The following is a 27110-nucleotide window of genomic DNA, read 5'->3' as shown; positions in this document are numbered from 1 at the left end:
AGGAGTGCTCACCAGCTTTGCCTCCCCCATCCCCTCTCTGCTTCTCCTACCACTAGTGTAAGTGTGGGTGTACTCACGGAGGTCTGTGGTGTGGCAGATGCCGCCTGGACCACAGATCCCAAGCAGCCTCGTCGGCTTCTACCAGGCCTTTCTCCCAACAGTTTTGTAGGTAAAGCAGTCCACTTGGGTTTTCTTTCACTTTCCATTTGGAAAGGAAGTGAAGAGTCATCCTCAGCCAGGGGTGTCATCAGTCACTTGAGGGCGCTTTAGAAAGAGAGCCTTACCTGGTTGCCGTGTAGGTTCAAGGTGGGGTCTGGGCATTTGACCTAGCTCTCCATGGGATTCTGATGACACCCGTGATTACAAACAAACCAGTGCTGGCTGGTTTGATTACAAACCGCGTTCTCAACCCAGGCTGTGCTTTTTTTTTTTTTGGTCATGTATCACGGCCTGCAGGATCTCAGTTCCTGAACGAGGGATTGAACCCGTGCCCCCCTGCAGTGGTAGTGCAGAGTACTAACCACTGGACTGCCAGGCTGTGCTTTGACAAGGCAGAGAGAGGGGCTGGGGCTTTTGAGGAGGAGGGGCCCTCGTTCAACCTAACCGACCTTGTGGCTTCAGGCCAGGCCTGCTCACTTCACTTGTCAAGAGGTGCAGCCAAAGTCCTGGGGCATTTGGTACAGCAAGTGAGCAGATGCTGGGTCCCGTCAAGCATCCTCGGGAAGGAAAGAGATCCCTCGGAGAAAGCTGTCCTTACTGGAGAGGCCTAAGTGACCTAAAGGTCTAGAACTCTTCTGTTTAAAAGACATTCTCTTTTCTTCAAGCCAAAAGCTTCACGTTACTCCCAGGGCCCACATTCTTTGCACACATCAGCTCTGTAAAATAAGGTTTTGTGTTGGAATCCACCCTATGTAGCCTGCTTTCAAAGGCCCTTTCTGGAACTCTGCAGGCTGCCTCAAAGATGGGCCAGAAATATTCTGTTTTGCTATTTTTTAAATTTCCTGAAAGCATAAGAATAAAAAGGGAGTGAAAGCTTCCGTGTGTCAATAGGAAATCCACCCCCTCCTCAGCTCTGCCCTGGGAAGCTCACAGATTTCCTGAAGTTAAAAACAAACACTGTGACCAGTTTCTACTCCTTGCAAGAATTTAATTCTTCCTTTAACATAAATAAGGCAGCATGAAACACCAAGAGTCCCGCTGCTCTCTGCTTCAGAAGCAGCTCTGGTGCATAAAAGATCCCCATTTCCCCGCTGAGTTGTTGTCTCTGTATAAACAAGAGGCCGGAAGGTAAGTTCTCAGTGAATTTTCTTCTGGAAGCAAAGGGGAAGCCGACGGAGACTCAGGCTTGGTCTTGGCTTCTGGAGGCTGCTCCTTGGTTGCTGGGGTCTCCTCAAAGCACATCGGATGAGGATGGGAAAGGAAAGGCATGGGTGACAATAAATAAGGAAATTCCCCCCAACTGCAAATGGGGCTTTGGGGTTACTGTTGGAGACCATGTGGGCCTGGGGAGGGGCAGACCCAGGTGCTGCCCAGTCTAACCCCAGCTCACATGGAAGGAAGCTTCCTACAGCTTCCTATGGGCTTCGATGCCCCATAACAGCTGAGCCTCCTACTGTGAATTAACCCTGTCAGGCAAACTGTCTGTCTTCTAGAACACTCTGAGGCTAGGTGAGAGCACTCCTGGGGTAGAGACAGGATCCTTTCTTCAGTTCATGGGGAGCCCAACACCCCTGAGGAATTGGGTACGTGTCTGGGAGGCACGGCCAGTTTCAACCATGGAAGGAGAGCGCTGGGGAAGGAGAACTCATTCTTGCTTCACCTTGGCCCTCTGCAAAGGTTACTGAGGCAATGCCAAGAGGGGAGCTCCCAAAGGGCAAGTGAAGCCATAATTGGAGGAGGGAGTGGCTTCCCACTCCCTCTGAACCAGGCCTGGAGACCGAGGCCAGCTCTGACCGCCGGCTCTGGTGCCTGCCCAGGGATCGCAGCCCGGCAGTGCCAAGGTGGCCTCTCTGAGGTCTGAGGGCTGTGCTTGTAGTCTGTCCTTACGCGTCCCAGTCAGCCAAGCCTCTGTCAGGCTCTTAGGGTGTTGGTCATCTGTGTGGCCAGGAAGGCCCATCCAGAAGGGAGGGCTCTGTGCAGTGAGGGAGCCCCACTGGAATGAACAGCCAAGGGGATTTGGGGGCCTGCATGTGGAGCTGGGTTTCCACAGCAATCTTGTTTCCAGGCACGCCCTGCTCTAGGATTGGAACCCTGAGGAAAACTCAGGGCTGCAGCATCCCTCACCTCTCAGCTCTATGACCTTCTCTGAACTGGGCATCAGAGGCCAGCCTGCAAACCAGACCCCAGGTAACAGGCTCTGCCCTTTGCCCCAGTGACCCTGTACTCCTCTTTCTCTCTCATCGTCTATCTCCAGTGCCCCCCACCTCTCAACATACTGGTGGCCAGAGAGACCAGCTGTGGAGAGAATAACGAGGGTGAGGGGCCCACATACCATGCCTGTACCCAGCGTAGTATGTGGCACCCCCAGGGTTCAGGACACAGCATCCTGGGAGAAGGGGCAGAGAAAAGAGGGTGCACCCTGAGTGAGATGTGTAGCTGAAACAACGGCCAGCTCAAACTTCTGTCTGCCACCAAGTACCCACTTCTGTGTAACAGGGACATTAGCCACCTGGGGCCTTGCATATCTCTAGGGCTTTTCTCTAAATAGTATAAAAACGGCAGCCACAGTGGGGACCCCTACTGTGCAGGCTGTGGATGGAACGCTGCAAATTCCCACACTGGTGCCCGCTGCTTGGTTGCAGATGCCTGGGGTCAAGGGTTACCAGAAATCAGGGTGCAAGGTCTTAACACGGGTCCCTGTTAGCATTCCTGTAGATCTTTTGTTGATATTCAAGTAACGACTGGACCTGGGATATGAAAAGAATCACACCCAAATCGATGTTTGCATTGTGTGTAACTCAGCGTCCAGACTTCTGTCATCATCTTGGCCATTGGTGGTGATCCAAAAGTAAGCTGCGAAGGATCAGTCCCCAAACCCAGACAACAGCTTCACCAGCAAGCCCCAACGGCATGAAAGCAAACCAGCTTTGGCCTGGAATTCTGTTTCCTCTGTGCTACAGGGTCTGGCTCCCCCGGCAGGCTGAGCCACGGCGCCCTACAAAGCCTGTCGTTTTCCCAGGACAGGGCCTGCACATGCCCCCAGGGGTGTGGACATGTAGGATGCCTTGTGTCCTGGCCCTCTGGGTCGTGGATGCTCTACAAGATGACAGCTTTTGAGGGCAGGCTGCCATGGTCTGAGGGAATATGGAGGGAATACTCGCTAATGAGCGCTGGGGCATTCTTGAGCATCTCATAGAAGGAGTCCACTGTCTTCCGGTAGAGACTTCGCTGCAGGACGAAGGGCCGGAAGAGGTTGAGAGGCTCAGCCCTGCGTATGGCCTCAGGGAGCCCCATGGCCTCGGGCACCTTGCAATTGCCGATGAAAAAGTGATGGAGCTTCTTCTCCAGCAGGCTCTTCTCCAGGAAGCAGAGCAGCTCGTGCAGACGAGCATCGAGCTGCTCAGCCTTCCAGGCGGCTGGCCGCCGGGCAAGCAGGAGGTGTAGCAGGGCGGTCTTCAGGTGGTAGTTGCTGAGCCTGCTGGGGCCGGTCAGGCGGCTCTGTTTGGAGAGCAGGAAGGAGGCAATCTGCAAGCAGCTGAGGTGGCAGGCGCCCTCGGGCAGCGCCTTCGAGGTCATCCTAAGGAAGTGGCGCTCATAGACAGCGAAGGACAGGAGCCAATCTGTGCTGGATGGCGGGGTCCCCCCACAGGGCTCCCTGGTAAGATGGGAGACCAAGTACAGGTCGGAGTCATCATACTGGATCACAGGAATCAGGTTGAAGGGCATGAACTTCCCCGAGCGGAACCTGATCTTGAGGGACCCCGGGGTGTCCAGCTGGCCAAAGGCCAGGTCGAACTCGTACTTGTGGTTGATGCGGTGCCAGGCTCTGGTGAGGGCCGTCTGGAACCACTTCAGGACTCGCATCGTGTCCAGGTATGGGGAGTCTCCGACGCACAGCGGGTCTTTCGCCTCACTACCTGGCCGCACCACGTTGTTCTTGCCGTGGAGGAGACACAGCATGTCTTCCCCGAGTTTGGTCTTGCCGCAGATACAGCCCAGCGTGTCGTCGTCGGCCCGGACCACCTTGATCTGGCCGTAGCCCTGGCGATCCAAGGGCACCGAGCGGCTGGAGCACCAGAGCTCTGGGTGGAAGCGGTAGGGCTCCGGCGGCATGAAGGGCACAAAGAGGTCGCACAGCAGCGGCTTGTTCACCTGCCAGTTCTCGTACATGCTGTCCACGCCGATGAAGTCCTCCACCTCCATGTCCGTGTCCCGGCTGCACAGGCTCCTCAGGGCTTCCAGCAAATCATCCACGAAGCCTTCCACAAACTCCCGGGTGCGGGGGGCGTCGGCCGGGGCCCCCCGGATGCAGCGCTCGTAAAAGTGGTCGAGCGTGGCCTTGTTGGGCAGGGTGAGACCCCGGAGGGGGGCGCCCTCCAGGCCGGGCAGCTCGTCCTCGTCGGCGCCCAGGCACTCGGGCGAGGGCGCGTCCTGGTGGTCCTGCCGCCACACCTCGATCACCAGGAAGAGGATCATGCAGAGGGTACTCCACAGGTCCCAGGCGGCGCGGCTCTCGTTCTGCTGCTGGCCCTCCTCCGCTAAGCGCTCCAGCGCCTCCTTCTCGGCCTCCTTCTCGGCCGCCAGCCGCGCCACCTCCTCCTCCAGGCGCAGCTGCTCCAGCTGCAGCTTCTCCTGGTGCGCCTGCATCTGGCGGATGATCTCTTCCTCGTTCTCGGGGACCGTGGCGTTCTCTCGCGGGAACAGCAGCGGGTGGTTGATGATGGCCGTCACCACCACAAGGCACACCCGGAAGAGCCCCAGCGCCATGGCTGCAGCTTTCCTGGGAACAGGGAGAGAGAGGCCGACGGTCACACTGGGCTCCCCTCGGTGCCGCTTCTTCCCTCATGGTTCCCTCCCACCGACCTCCGCCCCGCCGAGCTGGTGGACGGACGCCCTTTGGTTCTTCCCCGTCCCCACGCCCAGCCTAGCCTCGGGAACAAGAACCCCGAAGTCGCACAGCAGCGATCCTGGCTACGCAACCGCAGTGGTGGACCTGTTTCGGCCCGCCCAGACAGCCCTCTTTCTGGCAGCAGCTCCCCACTTTCCCTGGGAACCAAACCTGTTCTACTCCCAGCCCTTATGGTCTGGGTGGGGAGGGCTGAGCATGTAACCCAGGCCCACGGCTACTTCATGGTCCTCCTCACCAGCCACAGTGGTTGTTTCAGGGTGAGCTTATGACCCTATGCTGGCCACTGGGAGACAGAGGTAGGATTTGTTGGGACCGGTGGGGAGAAGGACTCACCCTGTTGCCTAGGGTTGCTGAGGGAACAGGAGTACACCTGCTAGTGGCTCTCTGGCTGCCTCAAAGAGGGGATGAGAAAGATGCCAACATGGAGGAAAGCATATGCCCTGGACCCGGCTGTGCCTGAAGCCATTACCTCTGGACTTCGTAGTCCTATAAATCAATACATTCTTTTTTTTTTTTGGTGGCACCACGTGGCTTGTGGGACCTCGGTTCCCCGACCAGGGATTGAACCTGAGCCGTGACAGTGAAAGCCCACCAGGCCACCAGAGAACTCCCGATACATTCCCTTTTTATTTAAGTCAGCTTGAGTTGCTTTCCAACACTTGAAACCAAAATAGTCCTGTATAAGACATCCCCCCCACCCAGTGAATGCCTTCCAGTGAATGCTTGTTTCCTCAGTACAGTATAGCCTAGCGGTTAAGAACAGGAGGGTTGGGTTCCAAAGCCAGCCCTGTCACTCACTGGGTAGCTGTGTGACCTTGGGCATGTTAACTCACCCCTGTGAGCCCCAGTTTCCTTACTGTACAAAAGGAAAGCCAGAGCACCCAGAGGGTCATCGTGTTGATGGATGTGTTGATCCATGCAAACTGCCTACACAGCACAGTGAATGGTGCACAGCATACGTTCATTGAACAGTAAGTGAAGCAGTCTTGAGCCCTTATCTTTCCCCACTGTAAACCTCTCCTTCTGATCTGGAAGGCTCCACCCCAAATTCAGACATTGATCTCCTGGCTACTCCTGGGTCTTTTCCCAGAACAGTCTAGGAGACAACCAGAGTGACTGAATCATTGGCTTTCCTCTCGCGAGTCTTCTGAACTTTAAATCTGACTTCTTAATTGTGAAAGGAGACACACCATTCCTCCAGGATAAATGGATTTTTAGCTCTCAGGTGACTTCTGGGGAAGGACCAACCTCTTACAACACAGTATTTGCTATTCAGACTGCAGCTGCAGCATCTTCTGGGAGTTGGTTAGAAGTGCAGAATCTCGGGGCTTCCCTGGTGGCGCAGTGGTTAAGAATCCGCCTGCCAGTGCAGGGGACACGGGTTCAAGCCCTAGTCCGGGAAGATCCCACATGCCGCAGAGCAACTAAGCCCGTGTGCCACAACTACTGATCCCGCATGCCACAACTACTGAAGCCCGTGTGCCTAGAGCCCATGCTCCGCAACAAGAGAAGCCACCACAATGAGAAGCCCGCGCACCGCAACAAAGAGTAGCCCCTGCTCACCACAACTAGAGAAAGCCAGCGCGCAGCAACAAAGACCCAACGCAGCCAAAATAGATAAATAAAATAAATTTATTTAAAAAAAGAAGTGCGGAATCTCTGCCCCACCCCAGACCTATTGAACCAGAATCTGCATTTTAATATCATCCACATTAAAGTCTGAGAAGCAGACTCACATGGTAAGTCTTATCTTATACCCTCTTCTCCCTGGCTGGAATCTTGGGAAGTAACAGTTGGCCTTTTCTACATTTGCCCCACTTGCTTCCTGCCAGGGACCTCAGCTAGGAGAGCAAATGGCCAAAGGAAGTCATTGTTGGAGAACCAAGAGCCCACCCCCCCAATATATGCCAATACACCCCATTCCCTGACCTTGAATTTGCACCCTGAAAGCCACCTGTTCTGGTTCTTACCCTAATGGTGCCAAGAGGCAGGTATCTGTCATTAGGTAAGAGCACCTGTGTGGGTTCTACCCAGCAGTGCCAGGATGTACTGGTTTGGCCAGAAAGTTTGTTCAGGTTTTTCCAACGTTACGGAAAAACCCGAACAAACTCTCTGTCCAACCCAATAGATGGCCTGAGTTGCCACACTTGGGCAAAGCCTCCTGCTCAGATGTGATCCCACCCTGTCAGTGGGAACCAAAAGGCTTGGCAGGGCGGAGGGAGGTCCAGCAGCAGCAGAGTTCAGTGTACAGACACATTCAGGCCTCTGAGGTGAACTCTGAAGCCCTTATGTATTTCTACTAGAGGAGGAAATGGAGGACAGGAGAAAGTGGAGGAAGTCTCAGAGTGGAAGGGAGGTGGGGTGAGGAAAAAGAACGGGGGCAGCCAGCCAGCTTCTCTTCCCCAAGACAAGAAGCGGCTTGCTGGATAATTGAAGAAACAGGTCAGCCCCAGATTCTACGTTAGACAAATATCAGTGGACAGTTTGGCCAGGGTGGTCCAAGATAAAACTCTAAGGCCGGCTGATAAACGTGGATCAGAGTTTTAGGATAAAGGTATGGAGTACTAATAGTAGAATACCAGGCAGCAGCCAGTTAGGAGATAATTTGGGGGTTTTGAGGCCCTTCCGGGCCTCTGTACTATAGGCAGCCACATTTGGGCACAGCGGGCCCTGACAAGTCACAGCAAAAGTCTTTGGCAGCACCTGATTCCAGAGGTCGGTTGCCACGCCAACTCAGGGTAGGATGCTACCAGCTGGGGAGGGGTGCCATCACCAAGTCCTGTGACTGGGAAGTCTCCCTCCTCTCTACCCAACAGCTTCCACAGGGCTACCTGTATATGTCCTCATGTCTGCTGGAAGATGATGGGCTGTACTGGGGCAGGCAAAGTTCAAAACTCCTAACCAACTGGAGCAATTGACACAGTGCATGAGGGGCTAAGAGGATGGACTCTGAAGGAGACGGACCGACTTAGCACCCAGCATGTGTACCTACTGGATATGTGACCTTGGACAAATCATTCAACTTCTCAGAACCTCAGTCTCATCATCTGTAAAATGGGAATAATTATACCTGCTGTTGTAAAGGAGATAATGCATAGAAAGCACTCAGCAAAATGCTTGCCCCTGAGCAAGTCTTCTTATAAAAGGGTAGCTGTGATGGGATGGGAATAGCAGATGAACTTGCCTGCAGGGGTTTGCGATGCAGTGGGCCACAGAGATGCCCCTACAAGGGACTTGGGCAGGAAGCAGGCAGCCACAGGAACACTGCAACAGCAGGGTTACCAACAGGACTCAACAGGAGCACAAGGGAAACAGGAAGGAGCCCAGGCTGTAGAAGCAGACAGGTCCAGGTTTGAACCACGACCGCTCCTTGCTGAGGGGGCTTGGGTGAGTCACTTGGCTTCCCTGGGGCTCCACGGCTGTACCTGTGAGATGGCGCTAACAGCAGGCCCTCCTTCATAGGAAGGGGAGGCTAAGTGAGACCATCCATCTCAGGTGCTGAGCACAGGGCCCGGCATAGGGTCAGCACCTTACAATACCAGCTCCTTCCCCCTTGGCCTCCATGGGCCTATTTTCTCACCTGTCGAGCACACCAGCCCTGCCCAACTCCCATGGGCCTGGAGGAACACATGCTCAAAAGTGCTCTGAAAGCACAAAATGTTCCCCTGGGACCGCTGTTCCTTGGCACGCCACTCCTTCCAACCTGCCCCCAAGTAAATGGGGAGAAGCCTTCGGAGCCTTGGGTCCTCCTGGAGGTGGAGTTCTCTCTGACTCACTCCCAGCTTGAACCGCCTCCACCCTCCCATGGATGGGATGGGATCCCAGCTGTCATTCTGCTCCTGGTACCCTCTGTGCAGGCTGGCTCTGCCTGCGGCACCTATGTGATGGTGAACAGGGCAGTGGCTGCTCAGTGCCCACGATGTGGGGCTGGGTTAGAAGCCTCCACTACTTCCCCTCCCCAAACCAAGTCACAAGAACACTGCCCTAGGGGCTGCGGGGGTCAGAAGAATGAGGGGAGAGAATCTGGACGTTTGGACTTTTGGAGACCACAGGGACAGGACAGTAGCTGAGAGCCTCTCACAGAACCGTGGATAGATGCATGCACGCGTACACACGCGCACACACACGCACCACACACACACACTACCCACCAAAGGGCCCCTTTCCCCCAAGTTCAAGTATGTCCACCTCTGCCTTGGCCCAAAGCTCTCACCTCTACAAGGCTGCCCCATACATGCAGTCTGAGACATCCAGTTGGGTTTGGCTTTGAAAACAAACCTGGGCCACTTGCAGGGCTTTTGTTGGCCTGCTTGGCCGGAAGCAGGCAGGAAACCTTCTGAGTTCCTCTCCACCCCTGCCCCGGCCCACAGAGCGTAGTGGCCCATGCAAGTCACGGCTAAACTTAGCCTGGCAAAGGGCCAGGGTCACAGGGCTGCAGGTGGTGGGCCCAGACCAATGGGTTACTCAGGCCCTTACTCTGAGCTTGGCCGGAAGCCCGAGACCCTGGGGGAGAAATCCAAGACGGCCCCTCCCTTCCATGGGTCCCTCATTCCCACGGCCCCCAGACCCCTATAGCACACCCACCACAGTTTAATCCAATAAATGCCACTGAGAGCTGGCTAACAGTGGGACTTCTCTGGCGGTTCAGTGGTTAAGACCCTGTGCTCTCAGTGCAGAGGGCACAGGTTCCATCCCTGGTCAGGGAACTAAAATCCCACACGCCACACAGCGCGGCCGGAAAAAAATAAAAAAAGTTGGCTAATAGTGATACACTAACGTTTATCAAGCCCTCACTAGGATGTGCTGGGCACTGCACACAGCGAGCCCTGTAACCTTCTAGGTGGTGGGTGTCACTCCTGTTTCACAGGTGGATTAACCATAACCCAGGAGAAGTAATTTTCTAGCCCCACAACTAGAAAAGGCAGAGCTGGGCTGAGAAAGCCTGCTCTGACTGCCTCCGCCAAAGCCCAAGTTCTCTCCACTGTGTTATGTCTACAGAGCACCTACAGTGTGCAAGAAACATGCTGGGGGCCACAGGGCCCACGAAGATGAGCGTGCCATGATCCTCAGCAGTAGAAACACCACAATCCACGTGGGAGGCAGACGGCCACCAAGTACCCTCACAGGACGAATGAGCAATAGGCTACAGCATCGCAGAGTTTCATTGCCGTTCTTTTGGGGACCCCTCCTTGTCTGTGACCTTCCCTGTGCCCATCTACTTGGCTCCACATCCATGCCCCTTCCTTCCAGACAATTCTTACAACAAACTGAGACCAGCAGGAGCCTGTGTCCAGCCCCACAACGTGTTCATCAACACCCCCCTCTGCCCTGTCACCCGCCAGCCCCCTCCTGGGGCTGGCTGACCGTGGCCTCAGCAGCGGGGGCGCCCTTCCCAGCAGCCCGGCAGCCCCCCGGGACAGTGGTTCTCCAAATGTGGTCGCGGTTCAGTATCACCAATATCACCTGGGGACTTGTTAGATGAGCAAATTTTCAGGTGCCGCCCCAGACCTGCTGATTAGAAATTCCAGGGGCGGGGCCAGCACCTCCAGGTGGTTCTAATGCCCACTCCAGCTTGCGAAACACCCCTTCCCACACCAGGCAGGCCTCCAGGGAGGAGGGGGGTGGGGCTCCAGTGAAACTGCAGCCCAGATCCTGGAGCTCGCCAAGGGTTTGCCCCATGCCCAGACTGTCAGATGCAATTAGCTCTGCTAATTACCACAGCAAAAGTAGCTCAGGCCCTGGCGTCATCTTCAGAGCCGAAAGGAGAGGTGATGTGTCCTTACGAAATGGAATAAGGAGGTGCGCTGATGGCAGGGGAGGGCACTTGTAGCCCAGGCCCCGTTGGGTGACTTGAGTCCCTTTCCCATTGCTTAGGTTCTGGGCCTCCTGAGAAAGAAGGGGCTAAGGGAGACCCAAACCGTTGATAAGTTTGGGCTGAACCCCTCCCGTGTGCTTGGCCTTGTGCTGGAGTTTCACAGTCCTGGCTAATGACATACATGTTGTTTGGGGGAAATAAATGCACAAATTTAAGAAAGTCAGAGTTTAGAGTGGTACTAATCTAAGCCCCATTTTACCGAGGCGTAACGAGGAGACACACTTGACTGAGAGATGGGTGAAGGTGAAAGTGGTCCAGGCAGGCTGAACATCACGCTGTAGACCCTCACAGACAGGAGACGTTTAGTGAAAGGTGATGATGTTTTCATTAACAGCTGATAGGAAGCTAATTACTCTGCGTGTGTTTTGTCATTTAATTTTCAGAACACCGGTTAGGTAGTTGCAACACCCCTACCTTGTGAAGAGACTGATGGTCAGGGAGGTGCACTGGGTGGCCTCTAAGATTCCCTGGACTGCAGTTTGAGACGGAGTCTGCCCCCCTCTCTGTTCCACCTCCATCCCCCAGGGGCTGATGGGAAACTGAGTGAGCCCTGCCACCTCCCTGGCATCACTGTCAGTGGCAACCACCAAAATCATCAGGTTGACTGTCCCCCAAGTCTCCCAGGCCTTGGAGACACAGGACTGTAAGAAAAGAGAGATTGAGGGGACTTCCTGGAGGTCCAGGGGTTAAGACTCCACGCTTCCAACGCAGGGGGCGTGGTTTCCATCCCTGGTTGGGGAACTAAGATCCCACATGCCACGCAGACAAAAAAAAAAAAAGAAGGAAAAGAAAAGAGAGATTGAATGCAGAGCACAGAGTTTGACCCTGAGTCTTGGTTTGGAGTGTGGGCCCCAGGAGCAGTTCGTCTGAGCCCTGGTGAGGCGCCCCTCCTTGGTCCCGCCTGTCTCATCCCCGATTCCACACCTCTCTGGCAGAGCCCAGGCCGCGTGCTGGAGTCTGACCAGCTTTCCTGCTGTTCAACAGGCCCAGCTCAGGGACCCCTCCTCCAGGGGACCTGCCCTTCAAACTCCTGCGGGTCAGGCCGCCTTCCTGCTCTTTACTGCGTTGGTTTACCCATGGGTCCCTGCCTTCCCACCCACGGTGCCAGCAAGGGCCCCCTCCAGGCACCAGGCATGAGGCTGGACACCTGCAGGCGCCTAGTGTGTCAGTGGGAGTTGGCTTATCCCATACTTGGGAGGAGATGGCCGGCTGTGCGAGTGATGGGTCTCCACACGCTCCTTCCTTGTTGCCGCAGGGCCAGGGGACAGACAGGCTCGGCACAGAGGGTTCCAGAAGGGCAGCTCTGCAGCCACTGTCTGCCACCCTTACAGGATGGGGCTTCCCTGCTGGAGAGGAGAGAGGCCCAGCAGGGGCAAGGCCAGAGAGCCACTCTCTTCATCTGCGTCCCACACAGTGATGGGAGAGGCAGTTCAGGGGGGTGGGAGCAGGCCGGCCTCAGGCGTGGGCAGAGAGGGAGGGGCGGGCAAGGAGAGGAAGTGAGGAAGGAGGAAGGAAGGGACCAACAAAAATTAATTGAGCAAGTGGGTAGAAAGGGTGTGGTTCTGGGCCCCCAGGGCCTCCTCTTCTCAGTGCCTTTGCAGTGACCTCCTCCATCACCTTCCACCCCTCCCACTGGGCAGGACCTCTGTCATAGCCTCCAGCCTGTGTCACCTTCCTGGGACCTGCCACCCTCAGGGCCACTGGGCTCCTTCCCTTATCTCCTTTCCCCTTCCTGGGGGCAGGAGTGGCGGTGGGAGACATGCCTGGAGTAGGGGCGTGGAGAGGGGACACTTCCCCACCGCAGATGAGCTTGGCTGCCGACGCCAGACAACTGGGCCGAACAGCCCTTCTCTAGGGGGAGCTACCGTACTGCGGTTCTATGCACCCAAAATGGCATAATCTTTTTTGTTTCCCCCAAGAGAAGCCAGAAATCTGGATTTTATCAAAAATCCCAAGTTTACAATGTCTTCTACTCTTTCAAAAATTCTTTAAAACTCATGTGAGCCAAATAAAATATGTCGGTGGGCCACCCAGAGCCTGCTGCCCCTCACCCGCCTCCTCTCCCTGCCCACTGCTGCCCCCCACTCCCCACCAAGCATCCCTCAAGGCGGCCCGTGACCCCGGGGCTCGCCTTACTCTTCCCCCTCATACCACCACCTGCTAGCACCTCTGCATCCAGGACTCCCCAAAATACCCCCCTGGCTTGACTTTTCACCCCAAGTCCAGGGCTGACTCTATCCCAGTGTCTCCCAGTTGGCCCTGGCAGCCACCCTCAGAATAATGCTAACCAGCCTGTGCTAGGGGCTTATACGTGCCTTCCCCACAGCCTCTCTAGAGACTAGAAGGAAAGAGAGAGACCGTGTGGCCTAATGGGTGTGCACCAAGGCCTGTGGTCCCTAGGACTGAGAGCTGGACCCCCACCAGCCCTCCCTAACCTGGGGAAACCCCAAGGGTCAAGACTGGGCCCTGATGGAGGTTGGGGAGCAGGGCAGAATGAGGGGGAGAGCAGAGACCCCGCCCCCACGCCAGAGAGGTGGACCTACTGATGGGCCCGTGGGAAAGTGCACACTGCAAGGAGAGTGGCCTTTCCACTGACAGCTCTGCTGTCGCCGCACATGGCCACACTGGCCAGACTCACAGAGGATGCCCAGCCATACCCGCCAAAGTGTGAGGTTTCCTCGAGGCCCACTCTCGGAAGAGGGAGGCGTTTCCAAAAAAGTCACCAGGATGCCAAACCCATCCTCTGGACTGGGGTCATGCAGTCAGCCAGCCCAGGTGCAGGAAGGACAGTGGGCTGGACTCCAGCCACGTGGGTGGGAGAGCCCACATCCTTCCTGTTTCCGCTCCTCTATCATAGCCCATGCATGTCCCTTGGTGGGCAAGGGATGGAAAAGGCAGGGAAGCCATCAATCTCCCAGGAAGGACAGGGCATCCTTCCTCCAAGCCATGCTGCCTGATTTCCCCACAGCAGAGGCCCTGACCCACAGGGAGTCATGGAAAATCACAGCATCTTAGGACAGACAGACTGCGGCCTGGGGTCTCAGAGGCTAAGGGATGACAAGGAGGCCTGCAGGTCACAGAGATAAGGAAAGGCTCCCCTGGCAGCCCTGAGTCAGGGCCCACACCTCCCTCCCTTTCATCCATATTCCCCAGGGCTCCTCTGGCAGTCACTGCAGTGGGTCAAATGGCAGCCCATGTGCTAATACCTGGACGCTGTGGATGGGACTTTATTTGGAAGAAGGATCTTTACGGGTGTAGTTAAATGAAGGCTCTTGAGATGAGACAGTTCTGGATTACCCTAAATTCAATGACAAGTGTCCTTATAAAGAGACAGAAAAGGAGAGAACAGACAAAGAGGAGAAGGTAATGGAAGACAGAGGCAGAGGATGGAGTGATACTCCACAGCCCAGGAAGGTCTGGAGCCACAGGAAGCTGGGATAGGCAAGAGAGGATTCTTCCTTAGAGCGTTTGGAGGGAGTGTGGTCCTTCGAGTACCCTGATTTCAGACTTTTGGCCTCCCGAGCTATGAGACAGTAGATTCCTATTATTTTAAGCCACCGCGTTTGTGGTCTTTGGTTATGGCAGTCCCAGGAGGCCAATGCAGTCTCAAAGCACAATGCACCCCCCTCCCCTCCCAGTTTGGCCACTGACATTCCCATTTCTGCTGGGCACCTCCAACACCCCCAGCTGCCGCAGCCATCGCTGTGCACCAAAGCCTGGGGCTTCCACACCAATGGGACTCTCCCTTCTGGCCTGGTGTGGTCCTTTGGAATCAGCTCCTCTAAGCTCTCCCTAATTCCCAGATACCTCAGGTAGCCCTGGCCCTAGAGGTCTCCCTGCCCCACTTCAGGGAGTTCTTGTGTCCATGAGACACAGGCCTGAGCTTTAGTTCAGTCTGATGTTCAGGGCCTGGTCTCAACCAGCCTCAGGGGACTTCTCAGGTCACTCCCCTCCTGCCCAGGCCGCTTCAGATTATCTACTGTCTTCTGAACACCTCCTAGACTTACTTTCCCACCATTCCCTGCAATGTCCACGCCTAACCCTACCCAATGGTCCTCACAGCCAGCCCATTTCAGAAACTGCTTCCAAGATTCTTCCAGATCCCTCCCTCCCCCAACTTCTGAGACAAATCCTTTCTTGAAAGGGATAGAAGAACAAGGGGAGGGAGATGGCCTATTTATTAAGCCCCTCCGAGTGCAGGCTGGCGTCTGGTGCCTCGTGTAGATGGTGTCTCCATAGATGCGCCCCTAGCAGGGACCCAACAAACACTGGCTCCTCAAGCCTTTATTCTGAGCTCATTTCACCTGTGCAGCAGCCCCATCTCCCAGGCAGGAACCCAAGGCGATGAGAGGTTGAGCAACTGCTCAAGGTCACACATGTAGGAAGAGAGCAGAGGAGAGCCAGACACCATACCAGGCCCAAGGCTCCAGACCCTGCTGTCTGCCCGGTGGACCCCAGGCTGTCCTTTCATCACAGCGAGCTGCTTGCCTGAGATCCGGTCTTATCCCACTGCCTTCCTTGGTTGGGCTCCTCTTGGGTCAAGGTGGGCCTGTTTGCCTGACGCTCTGCAGAGCGCCTGGCAGAGACCAAATGCAGGGCTGCCTGTTTAGTGTGCTAAGGACAGGGCGGGCGACCTTGGGGACCCACCAGTTCACACACTGCACATGGGAGACACCCGCTTTCTAAAGACGGCCTCTATAAACACTTCCATTCTTAGGAAGGATGCATTTCCTACAGCAAGCGTGCACCCAAGGGCCTCCCTTGACCCCCAATTCCCTCATCAGGTTTCTAGACCTGAAATCACAGGGTGCGTCTTAACAATACGAGCGCAGTGCTAACCATTTCCCACAGCGAAGCAGCCCTCACGACTGTCAGACGTTGGCGTGGCTTGAACTAGTGTTTCTTGTAAGTTCCCCTCTGCCCATGGGCCCCACGTCACTCACAAGAGCGGTTGCCCAGAGGGAAGAGGCACACCCACCTCAGGGCAGCCAGGCCAGGGCTCCCAAACTTGTCCGCTGTCTCGCCCTTCACCCTGCGTTTTCTACACCCCAGGCCTCCAAGTACAGCAGCAAATACTCAGGACAAACCCCACTTTGGCCACGGGGCAGGGAGGGCAGTCTGCAACAGGGGACGGGGGAAGCAGGCTCCCGACGCGCCGCCGGCAAACTCGCGGGCTTAGGGGAGGGACTTAGGGGGTGGAGCAGGAAGCCGAGAGTAAATACGAAGGACAACAAAGGGAAGACAGGGCCCACGCTCGGCCACCCGCTCAGAGCTCAGCTGGGGATGGATGGGATCAAATAGCCTGTCGGTGCCCAGCAGCCTCCTTCCCTGTGAGCCCTGGATGGGAACAAAGAGAGCCCAGCTCAGGAAAACACCCCGGCGTCTCCGGCATGGGCGTGGGGGGATGGGCCCCGGGGGCTTTTCTGTGGCCACAGAACAGCCAGGTCCCCCACAGAACAGCCAGGTCCCCCACTCCCTCCCTCCCCACCCAGTGCCTCTTACTCCTGTTACTCACGTTCTGGCTTAGAGGGATGCTGGCCCCTACACGGTGAAGTCCCAGGCTGCGTTCCCACCCTGGTCCCTCAGGCTTGGGTGTACCTGACACAATGCCTGGGCCCCAGCTGGGCTGGGAGAGGGGGAGAGATGGGGAAGAAGGGAAGTGCTCTGGGCCTCCTGAGCGCGCGCACACGCACACACACACACACACACGCACACACACACACACACACACGAGTCATGCTCTGTGACTGCAAAGATCTAAAGACCCCTTTCATCTTAATACAGGGGAACAGCAAGAGACACAAAGGCAAGTGGGAGGCCAACACAGCTGTAAAAAACTTAAGAGTTGTGTTTGGCCCCTTGGCTGTGCTCTCTGCTGCAGGGACCTGGGCTGAAAACAAAGCAGGCAGTCTGCCTGTCCTCCCTCACCAGAACTGCGTCGGTCGTCAGAGCAAACCAGTTCTCCTCCACCAGGGGAAGCCGGGGCCCTAGGCTGTAAGGCCAGGAACTGTTAGAAAAATGACCCCCAGAATCATCTGTGAACACAGTCACCCTCCCTGTGAATTACACAGAACAACGACCTACAGCCACATGGTCTTCCAGCCGCAGGGATGGAGTGATGAGGCTGTGAGGATGCCCATGTTCTGTCCTGGCTTCTGCTCGAGGCTGCACATGGCACACAGTAGGTGTCCCAGAACCAACACACAGGTCAGGCTGGTGTAGGGTACAAGCAGCCACTGATACTGCTGAGTTCACCGGGACATATTATACTCCCCTCCCAAGGCCGCCCAGGAAGAAATAGCTCAAAGCTCTTCAGCCCAGAAGAGCTTAACACTTTGTAGAGGCTTAGTAGCAAAGGGGCCAAACTCTGGAATCAGAGGCCCAGAATTGAATCCTGGTTCTCCCATCTGCTGTGACAACAGCACCTACTTCATGGCATGGCAGTCACATGGTCGCGCTCTGTAAAGGACATTGTTATTGGCATTGGTATTGGTGACAAGGCCAGGTCTCCGTTTTGATTTGTTAAATCCTGCCGGGTGCATCTTAGGGACTCCTCTGGGCAGAGGGGGGTGGCCTGTATCCCTGCAGCAACTCCAGAAGACTGGGGACAGGGTGAAGTTGTCTCCTCTACCTCCCCGTTTTCTTCTAAAGGCCCCCAGGGGCTGCCACAGAGGGACAGCAGGAAGTTTGGCACCTGGGAAGTTCACAGCTCCCTCCTGCCCATCTGGCAGCGACACTGAAAGCTCCTCTACTGCACGTAGAAGGAGAAACCGGTGTTGGTCTCTGATGGCTGGCATTAAAGGTGCAGGCGCTCCATGGATGCTTGCTTGCTTGCTGAATGAATGAACGAAGTCAGGACCTGGGAAAAGAACCTCACTGCCTTTACTCCCAGGAGCAGGAATTGAGATGGGAATGGAGTAGGGCATCCTGGATGAAGTCAGGACTGGGAAAAGAACCTCACTGCCTTTCCTCCCAGGAGCAGGAATTGAGACGGGAATGGAGTAGGGCATCCTGGATGAAGTCAGGACTGGGAAAAGAACCTCACTGCCTTTCCTCCCAGGAGCAGGAATTGAGACGGGAATGGAGTAGGGCATCCTGGATGAAGTCAGGACTGGGAAAAGAACCTCACTGCCTTTCCTCCCAGGAGCAGGAATTGAGACGGGAATGGAGTAGGGCATCCTGGATGAAGTCAGGACTGGGAAAAGAACCTCACTGCCTTTCCTCCCAGGAGCAGGAATTGAGACGGGAATGGAGTAGGGCATCCTGGATGAAGTCAGGACTGGGAAAAGAACCTCACTGCCTTTACTCCCAGGAGCAGGAATTGAGACGGGAATGGAGTAGGGCATCCTGGATGAAGTCAGGACTGGGAAAAGAACCTCACTGCCTTTACTCCCAGGAGCAGGAATTTGAGATGGGAATGGAGTAGGGCATCCTGGATGAAGTCAGGACTGGGAAAAGAACCTCACTGACTTTACTCCCAGGAGCAGGAATTGAGACGGGAATGGAGTAGGGCATCCTGGATGAAGTCAGGACTGGGAAAAGAACCTCACTGCCTTTACTCCCAGGAGCAGGAATTGAGATGGGAATGGAGTAGGGCATCCTGGATGAAGTAACTTCTAAGTTTTTTTTTCTGGGAGGCACCCTGCCGTTAGAAAAGCAAAGCAAAGCACTAACAGTGGTAAACGACTCGGAAAATGTGAGCAAAAACCCAGACACACCCCTGGAGACAGACCACAGCCACTTTAGCCCTGGACAGCCTTCAGCTAATTGCAGGCTGACTGATTCACCACCAGCGCTGACCACCATAATGACCCAGGAATGAACTCTGACACAAGTTATCTGACCCCCAGCTGCGTCTCTCCTTGACGCCCACATCCTCGCTTGAGACCCTTGTAGAAATGGACGATAAACGGAGGACGACAGGGTTTCATGCAAATCAGGTAAGAGAAGAAGCAGACGAGCAACTCCCCCTTTCTGGAGAATACCAGACGAGCCGCGTGGCCCTGACACCCAGGGGAAGGTTTAGTAAATAGCAACCAATGTACTACTTTTATTGAGATTTAAACGTTGTGCAAAATGCTTTACATTGCTGTACCATCCTCACAATAAACCTCTGAAGGAGTCACTATCATCATAAGGAAACTGAGGCACAGAGAGGGGAGGCCATCCACTCAACATCACAGAGCCCGGATTTGAACCCAGGACTGCCCAACTTTCAAGCCTCCGATCTTCCCATGACACCATGTTGCTCAGTGACCCGTGAAACATCAGTCATGCACCTGTGGGCTTTCCTCCCCTGCACTGTTTAGGGAAAAGCAGGTGACAGTTTAGGTGAAATATGGGCATGAAGCAGGGAGTCAGACTTAATGAACCTATGATGTTCCTTCCACCCAGAGATTCTGGGAGTGTGGCCTGGGATATCGGAGATGGCTTTTCCCGGGGAAGCCTCCTCTGCAGTGGATTGGGAAAAAGGAGTGAGGTCTCTTCTAACCCTGGGTGGTGGGTTTGGGGGTGAGGCATCAGGAGGAAGAGGCATGGATGCATGGGGGCCTCCAGGGCAGCACACGGGGGTGGGACCCAGGCATCCCCACTCTCTTCCCCTCCAGCCCAGGCATGCCTGCCTCCTCAGTGACTCTGAAACAAAGTCTCAGCAAACAAAGGACCTTTTCATGAACCCCAGGCAGGTCCCCTGACTGCTACTAAGAAGGCTATTGAAACAGGTTCCCAGGAGAACAGTTAGGAGCACGTGGCTTTGCACCAACCGGCAGGGCCAAAATGATAACGCACTCCCTTTGGTTTGATGCAGGTTGGTAGCAGACTCCCCTGCATCTGCTGCAGGAAAATAACCTGGACGGAGAAAGTCCGGTTGGGCTTCAAGCAGAGCCCCTCCTCCTGGGCAGCAGAGTGCCCCACTGTGTTATTCACCTGGAAGTGAGCCAGGTAAACGTTGTGGGCTTTGAATTTTTTTCTTGGGACTTCCATCAGAGGATCTCAAAGTGCTCTGAATATGACCTGGTACTGGCCATTACTGTCCCCATTAAACAGACAGGGAAACTGAGCCCTGTCTGTCAATACCACAGAGCAGGAGGGGACCTGGGGTTGGTGTTCTGCCTGTTGTCTTCTCACCTTTGACACTCAGACTTTGTGGGATTCTGTCCTTAGGCAGGACACTGTGAACACGGCTGTCCTCTCTAACACCACTCACCAAATCTCTGGTACATCTCAAACACCCTCAAATTCCTGCATAAACTGCTGGGGAGGAAGGGATTCCACAGGTCTCATTTAGCCCACCTAGAATCCCACAGGGAATGCCAGAGCTGGGTGAGAGGTGAACTCTGAGACTTTGCTTCTATTTCCAGCTGGTACCTATGCCTGGGGCAGTGGATTCCGGACATTCCTCCTCTGAGTGCTTTTGATCCGCAAGCTCTGAGGCCACAGGAGCCCCAGCAAGGGCCCTGGCACATGGTAGGCGCACAGTAAGTACATACTCGCTCCATCAATGAATGAAGGTTCTCTCTTAAGTCAGCCCCCACAGGAAGGACGTGGGCAGCCTTGTTTCTCACTTTCCTTTGGGGGAGCGGGGGTTGATGAAGAAGGGAAAGCACCTCTCTGATCTCCCCATCACTGCTCTGGCCCGCTCTTGCCCTACGCCCTTCACGGGTTGATTCAGGCTGTAGAAGGGAGACCCAGAGCCACGGAAGCCACCAGAAGCCCCTTAGGAGTCATGCTTTTGCCCCAGTTGCAGTTCAGAGAACTAAACAAGATAGCATGCTGACAGCTGTGCTCTGCCCCCTCGGGGCAAATCCAAGGCCTTCCACCAACTGGCTCACAGCCCAGACCTGTGGCCTGCAGCCCCGCCCGCTTCCCCTGGCCCATCCTCTAAGAAACATACCTGTGGATGTAATGCCTTCTGAGCTCCTTCCCTCCTCAACGTGCCTTACAGTTGGGTGGTTCCTGTTCCCCACCCCCCCAGCCCGACTTAAGGTGGAGGTGTTGCCTTGGGCAACAGTGATATCACCTGTGTGGTATTCCATTCTGCTGACGTCATGGGGTAGGCCATGTGGATGGAGGGGGATGCGCTTTCTACAGGAAAACGTCACAGGTCCCAAACTGCTCAGGAGGATCCTGTACACCTCTTGGGCACAACTAAATGATGCTCTTCTTGTCCCAGAAAACGTTCTCACCTTTCTCTCCCCTCTGGATGCCTGTTTAGGCCATGCCTCAAACCTGACTTTCCCTCTTCAAGTGTCAGTCAAAAGGTTGGGATGGGCAGCTTTATCCTCAGCTCTGAATGAACCCCACGCAAGGGCACCAATGATCTCCTTCTTACCATCTGGGATAATCTGGGTCCCTGTGGCCTTGCCGTTTGCCCAGACCTCAGAGGAAGGAGCAGTGGCACTAATGCGGGAAGTGAGGGTCCCAATCTGGCAGAGAATGTAGATCCTCCATTGACCTCTACTGTCTTTAAAAGCTCATACCAGCCAGATACTGGTCTGTACCAGGCACTGCGCTCAGTGTTTTGTAAGCAGGCCCTAGGAGGGGTTATCCACATTTTACCCATGACAGAGCTGAGGCTTGGAGTAGTCAACACACTTGCCCAACTACTGAGAACACCCAGCTCCTGAGCAGTGGAGCCAGGACTGAACCCAAGCCTTCCCTACTCCAAAGCCCATGTGAGTCATACCTCCTTGGCTCTGCGGCACCTGGAGGCTGTGGCTTTCTAAAGATGAGCCACGAGGGGGCCTGGACAGAGACCAAGGAGAGCCCTTTAAATCCAAAGAGGCCAGCTGGGCAGGCCAGGTGGCTAAGGCAGCCAAAGCAAAGCACTTAGGACTGCTTCACCATGCCCATGCTCACACGGGGGCTGCAGTAAGTGGCCAGCCCTGGGCCTTCCACTTCTTGAGCATCCGTGTTGACTAGGGACCATGTTTCTTTGCTCTGCTTGACTTCTTGTTGACCCATCCAGGTCACCTGACCACCCCCTTGATTTGCGTGCAGCATTTACCCCTGTGGCCTGAACCTACAACCCTGAAATTTTATAGTAGTTATTTAACTTATGCAAAAGCAACTCAATGTAGTCGGGAGCTAATGCTAAGAAAGCACTAAATGAAATAAGTAAATAAAATAAAAACTGCTAAATTATGAAAGAGAACAGGGAGAAATCCTACCGGTACACTGCCTTTGAGGGACTGGCCAAGGAGATACACATAGCATACAGGAGTGCTAGTCTACCTGGCAGGTATCTCTCCACTGGTGAGGGAGCCACAGAAGTGAACAGAGTACGTGCTATTGGACCATCACTCCCCCTGCCCTCTCCCTCCCCTGATCTGAATCCAGCTTTGCCGAGCAGAAGCTGCCTTCTGATCTTTGGTTTCCCATGTGCCTTGCCCAGGACGCAAGAAGCAGGTATCATTCAGGCTGCACGATAGTCACAAAGTCTCCTTGCAAGTTAATACGCTAGCAATTTTATTTGTACACTCACTTCGGGGAGCTCTCTTGAGATGACTTAGCAGCCCAAGTCCAAACCGTTCTGAAAACTGTGGAGACGGGGTTTCTAGAGGGCACAGCTAAGAGCCAGATTCTGGGACAGGTGACATGACTGCAGGTAAACACCACCCTTCTGGGAAATCAGCTAGGCACCAGCCGACCCTTTCCAGGAGACATCGTGACTTTCCCATTAGCTGAGAAGCCTATTTTGTTTAAAATATAGACAGTACGTAGTAAAACCCTCTGTTGCACCTAATTAAGTGCTGAAACGTATTGTGTGAAAAATAAATGACCATATATATGGAGCTGTGAAATGGAGTCTTGGAGTCTTCCTGGACGAGCTTGGGAAGGGCGTTTGCACGTGAAGGGCACGGGACGGGGATGGGGCCTGTGGGGCTTGGAATTGTCAGGACAGCGTGTTCAGATACTTCTCCCATCGTCCACTCCGACAGGCGTTCTCTGCCTAGCTCAGGGGCCTGCGTGGTGCCTCTCCTCTGCACCACACCCAGGCAGCACGTACTCATCACCCTCACGCCAGGCCCTAAACTGGATTTACGACCTCGTGCTGTCTAGCCATTAAGAAGGAAAGCCTTCTGAGGCTTGGGCCAGGCCACTCCATCAGCCCCCGAGGCCAGGCCTGCCTCTTCCTTTCCTTTCTTTTGGCTGCCAGGTGAGTTTTACGTCTTTTTCCATCTGAGCTGAGAGCAGGTACTACTTCCTTTGACAAAGAAAAAGAGCAACCGCCCTTCTCTCTTTTTCATGAGGGCCCCCCAACCAAACTAGCTTTTGAAGCTTAACCTGCTTCTTGCTCCGTGAATGCTCAGTGACTGGAACATTCTGAATACTTCTCTGTGCCTTAGTTTCCTTGACTATAAAATGGGGATACCAATACCTATGTCCCTGGGCTACTGAGAAGATTAAATGAGTTAATACAGACAAAGTGGTTTTGGAAAAAAAAAAAGCCTGGCAAATGGTAAGCCCTCACTAATTGCTGGTTATCAGGGCTGCTGTATACAGTTGTATGGGTGGTACACTGCTCAAGAACACCCGGCTGCGGGGTGGTGAGGATGAATCCAGCTCGCATGCTGCTTGCCCAGCTATGTGCCTTGGCTCTGTCCACCCAGATGAGGCCCCTTTTTCTAAATGGCACCAGGGTGCCATCCTCTTGCCAAGAGGAAGCACCTTATTCTAATTCATGCAAAGGATGGAAGAGGCTTGCAGCAGCCTTGGAGGTTATTATTATCAGCTCTCGGCACTCTCATGGCTATGTCCCCCTTCGCAGCAAGACAAGATTAGCCCCAGCCACAAGTACGGTTCTGCTCCTCAGGTGCCCAGCACACCTGGAGCACTTGCCCCTCCCTTAGGACGCTCGGGGGGTAAAGCCTTCCCCAGGATCCCCCAGGGGCTGCCCTCCTATTGAGGGGACTCTGCACCCCAAACATGGAGCCACGGTGTCTTGGACTCTGAGGGGACCTTCTTCGTAATTGTTGATGGTCACCTGTCTGCTGACAGTGATGGCAGCACCTTACCTACTGAGGAGCTCTAGTTGTCGGCAAGTTCCCCCTTACTTCTAAGTAAATAAGATCTGCCTCCTGCTTCTCCCACCCAGTGAGTCTCTGAGGCCAGAAAGAGCAAGTCTCCTCTTCTCAAGTGACAATGTTGGAGATTCCTGAAGGCCAGAGCCCAGTACCCCACAAGAAGCACCTTCCAGACCCTCCATGGCATTCCATCCTCTGTCCTGCGGACAAGTGACAACAGGGCTGTGCACTCCAGACCCCCACCCAGATGTGCACCCTTTCCCTCAGACAGAATCCCCCATCTTCTTTCTCTTTATTGACCCCAGGGGGTCCAAGAAGGAAAAAATACAAAACCAGGTTCCTCCCAGATGATACCTTCTCAGGTGGGCAATTTTGCCAGAGGTCTCTACCAGAAGTTCCTCCCCTTTCTTGCCCTCAGATAAAAAGTTCACCCACACACCCTCATCTTCGTTTCCCTCATGGGCACTGCAGGAGCCAGGAGGTGTTCTTGGTAAGGTGACAACTTGGGGGCTGATGCCATGAGGATAAAAGTTCAGATCCTTGCCACCCGAAAGCTGGAGCTTGAAACTGCTGCATCTTTGAAAATTGCGGAGCTAGAGGATGGCACTTGAACAAAAGCCTTTCCAGTGGAGAGTCAGTCTAACCACTTTATGGTTACCCACAGTGGAAAATATGAGGGCAGGATGGCCGAGAGCAGCAGCACACACAGGGAATTAGCAAACAATGAAAGCCACTTAGGCACATAGGCTGGAATGAGGATTCAAAAGCACAGCCTACTGCGTTATTAATAAGAGGTGAATGGCAGCAATTCTACCTGTCTACCAGGCCATTGTCCAGGCTGACTTGGACCTGTGACTGCACCCAGCACAGATGTACTTTACCTGGCAGCCTCTCCGGGGTAGAACTGGTTTGTAAAAGGGAAGGGCCCTGGGTCAAACCCAAAAGAGGAACAAAGAAAAAAAGAACAGGACTCTGAAACCGATTTAGATCCAAAAGGATAGGGTCCAGGATCTGCCAGTGGCTGGTACTCTTCTAGTTTTGATTTTTTTGGGGGGGGGGAGGGGAGGGAGGGGTGGTGCTCAAACCAGTCCGAGGAGCAAAATGCAAAGCGTGGTCCCTGAAGGGTTCAGTAAAATATTTTCCCTTCCTGGGAGGCAGCATTTTTATTTTTAAAGAGAAAGAGCATTTTGAATGGGAAGCCCAGCCCTGGGGAGTCTGAGTCCCTCCACCCGGCAGCCAGGAAGTTGGAAACTCTGGGAAGGGGTCTGGGGATGCTATCAGAGGTCAGGTGGCAGACTAGCTGCAGCACCAAGAGAAAGTTCTGCACGGCGTGGGGTCTCTTCCACTAATAGGCCCGAAAGAGGAAGCGGCGGGGGCTTTAATCGGCTCCAGCAACCTCATAGCTTCACTACGTTAAACCGAGAAAAAACAGGCTTCACACCTACTCTTCCAGGAAGGGAAGGAAGGAGGGAAGGGAGCGAAGGAGCAGGACGACTCGACCACTCTTTCAGCTCTAGCACTCTGCTCGCAAGGTCGAAAGTAACGGATCTTCGGGGCGGTAGACACAGCAACTTGGTCCCGCTTCCGGCACCGCGGCTCGGTGCGCGCGAAGGAGGAGCTGCCAGCCGCGCGGGGCTGCAACGAAGCGCCCACTGGGGTCTCCGCGGCCCGGGAGAGGCCCGAGCGGAGAGGCTGGGACGCAGGACCCCGCGCGGCGCGAGGAGGGAGAGGACAGCATCCCCGCTTTTGCTCGTAACCGGGTTCCCCAAGTCAGCCCAGACCTGGGAGGGCCGGGCGGGAACCCCGCTCCAATCCTCCTCCATCTCCGGCGCAGCTCCGCCTGGTCCCTCTTCTTCCTTCCAGCACTCGAGATGCCCGGGGAAGACGCAGAGCCTCGCGGCCGCGGGCCCAGTACTTACGTTCAGCTTTGGTCCCCGCTCTCCGGCTCCGGAGAGACCGCGCGAGACCCGCCTGCGCTCGCGGGTCCCGGGAGCCCCGAATCCGCTGTCTGGCGGCGGCGGCGGCGGCGGCGGCGGCTGCGGCTGAGCGTCCGGCCCGGTAATTAGAGGGACGGGGACGGCGATACCCCGGCCGGCTCCCGCCTTCTGGCCCCCATCAACAGGCTCTAAAGGGCTTCAGACTTACTCATTTCCTGGATGTCAAAGAAACTTTTCCTCCTTATAAGAACAAAACACCCGCCTCTACTCCCGACCGCGGAGGCTCCTTAAGGTGGACCATGAGGGTTAGGAGGGGCTGGACCCAGGGTCCGCCGCGGAGGTCTGCCCATCGACCACCCCAGAAACTGCAGAGGGGACAGCAGAACTGGAGGGTGATCGGGCGAGACGGAATCTGGCCACTGGAGTAATCTAGGGCGAATGGACAGGGAGTCGGGGGAAGGCGCCCTTAAAAGTCGTTCTGGGCCGGCGGAAAGGAAGGGGTTAAGTTCCAGCACGCCTACAAGCGTTTTCCGCGGCGCGTTTTACAAGCTGTGGAATTCCAGGGGCCACCTATTTTGTTCTCTGGAGGGAAATATAAATCGAGACACAACGCCGGCCCTTTTCTCTTTTGCCGCTTGAGTGGATTAAAATAACTCACCAAATGCTATGATAAATGAATGCATCGTTGGCTTTTCCTGAGTAACCAGGCACAAAGGAGAGTCATGACTAAATGCTTTTATCTGTAGAGGGCGCTTTACTGCCTGAAGCCTGTTTACAGTTGGGATGTTAGACCCCTATTTTAGACCCAAGGAACAAGGCCAGGAGGGACAGCAGCACCCCGGTCATACTTGATGGGTTATGAAATCCATAACCTATTATCTTCTCTTTGTGACCTGGCCAAATTCCACAGCTAGTAAAAGTGGCTGGGAAGGGCTTGCATAAATCCTACCTAGCGGGAATCAAATGGCATTGAGGGTACATTGGGGGCAATTATGAGAACACACTGTCCGAATGATTATCACCATTGCCACTGCAGTTTGGTTTTAGATCACCTTCTTCCTCTCCTCGGCAAGCCAGCCAAATAGCTTTAACAGTCGCCTGGAAGACATTAGGCTGAGTCTGAAAGATAAACAGGCAATGAGAACAAGTTCTAAAAATAGACCCCCTGGCCCTTGGCCCAGGTTACTCTTGTTTTCAAGCTTCTG

The 27110-nt window shown here is 54.8% G+C and overlaps 1 protein-coding gene across 1 annotated transcript; it reads right to left on the bottom strand.

Annotated features, from left to right (window-relative positions):
• Nucleotides 1-1136: 1136 nt before the first annotated feature.
• ITPRIP (inositol 1,4,5-trisphosphate receptor interacting protein) lies at nt 1137-25534 on the bottom strand. Its single transcript, XM_065894694.1, has 2 exons — nt 25410-25534; nt 1137-4939 (listed from the first exon to the last, which is right to left on the bottom strand). The coding sequence occupies exon 2, from the start codon at nt 4924-4926 to the stop codon at nt 3256-3258; it is 1671 nt and encodes a 556-aa protein (XP_065750766.1). The 5' UTR covers nt 4927-4939; nt 25410-25534; the 3' UTR covers nt 1137-3255.
• Between the last annotated feature and the right edge of the window lie 1576 nt (nt 25535-27110).

The sequence above is a fragment of the Phocoena phocoena genome, chromosome 16 (assembly GCF_963924675.1).
Source record: "Phocoena phocoena chromosome 16, mPhoPho1.1, whole genome shotgun sequence".
NCBI lineage: Eukaryota > Metazoa > Chordata > Mammalia > Artiodactyla > Phocoenidae > Phocoena > Phocoena phocoena.
Note: the sequence above shows the minus strand (reverse complement) of the source record. Positions and strands in the feature narration are given on the sequence as shown.

What these genes read in the sequence shown, in the direction of transcription:
- ITPRIP (XM_065894694.1), bottom strand. Translation starts at nt 4,926, where the DNA reads ATGGCGCTGGGGCTCTTCCGGGTGTGCCTTGTGGTGGTGACGGCCATC.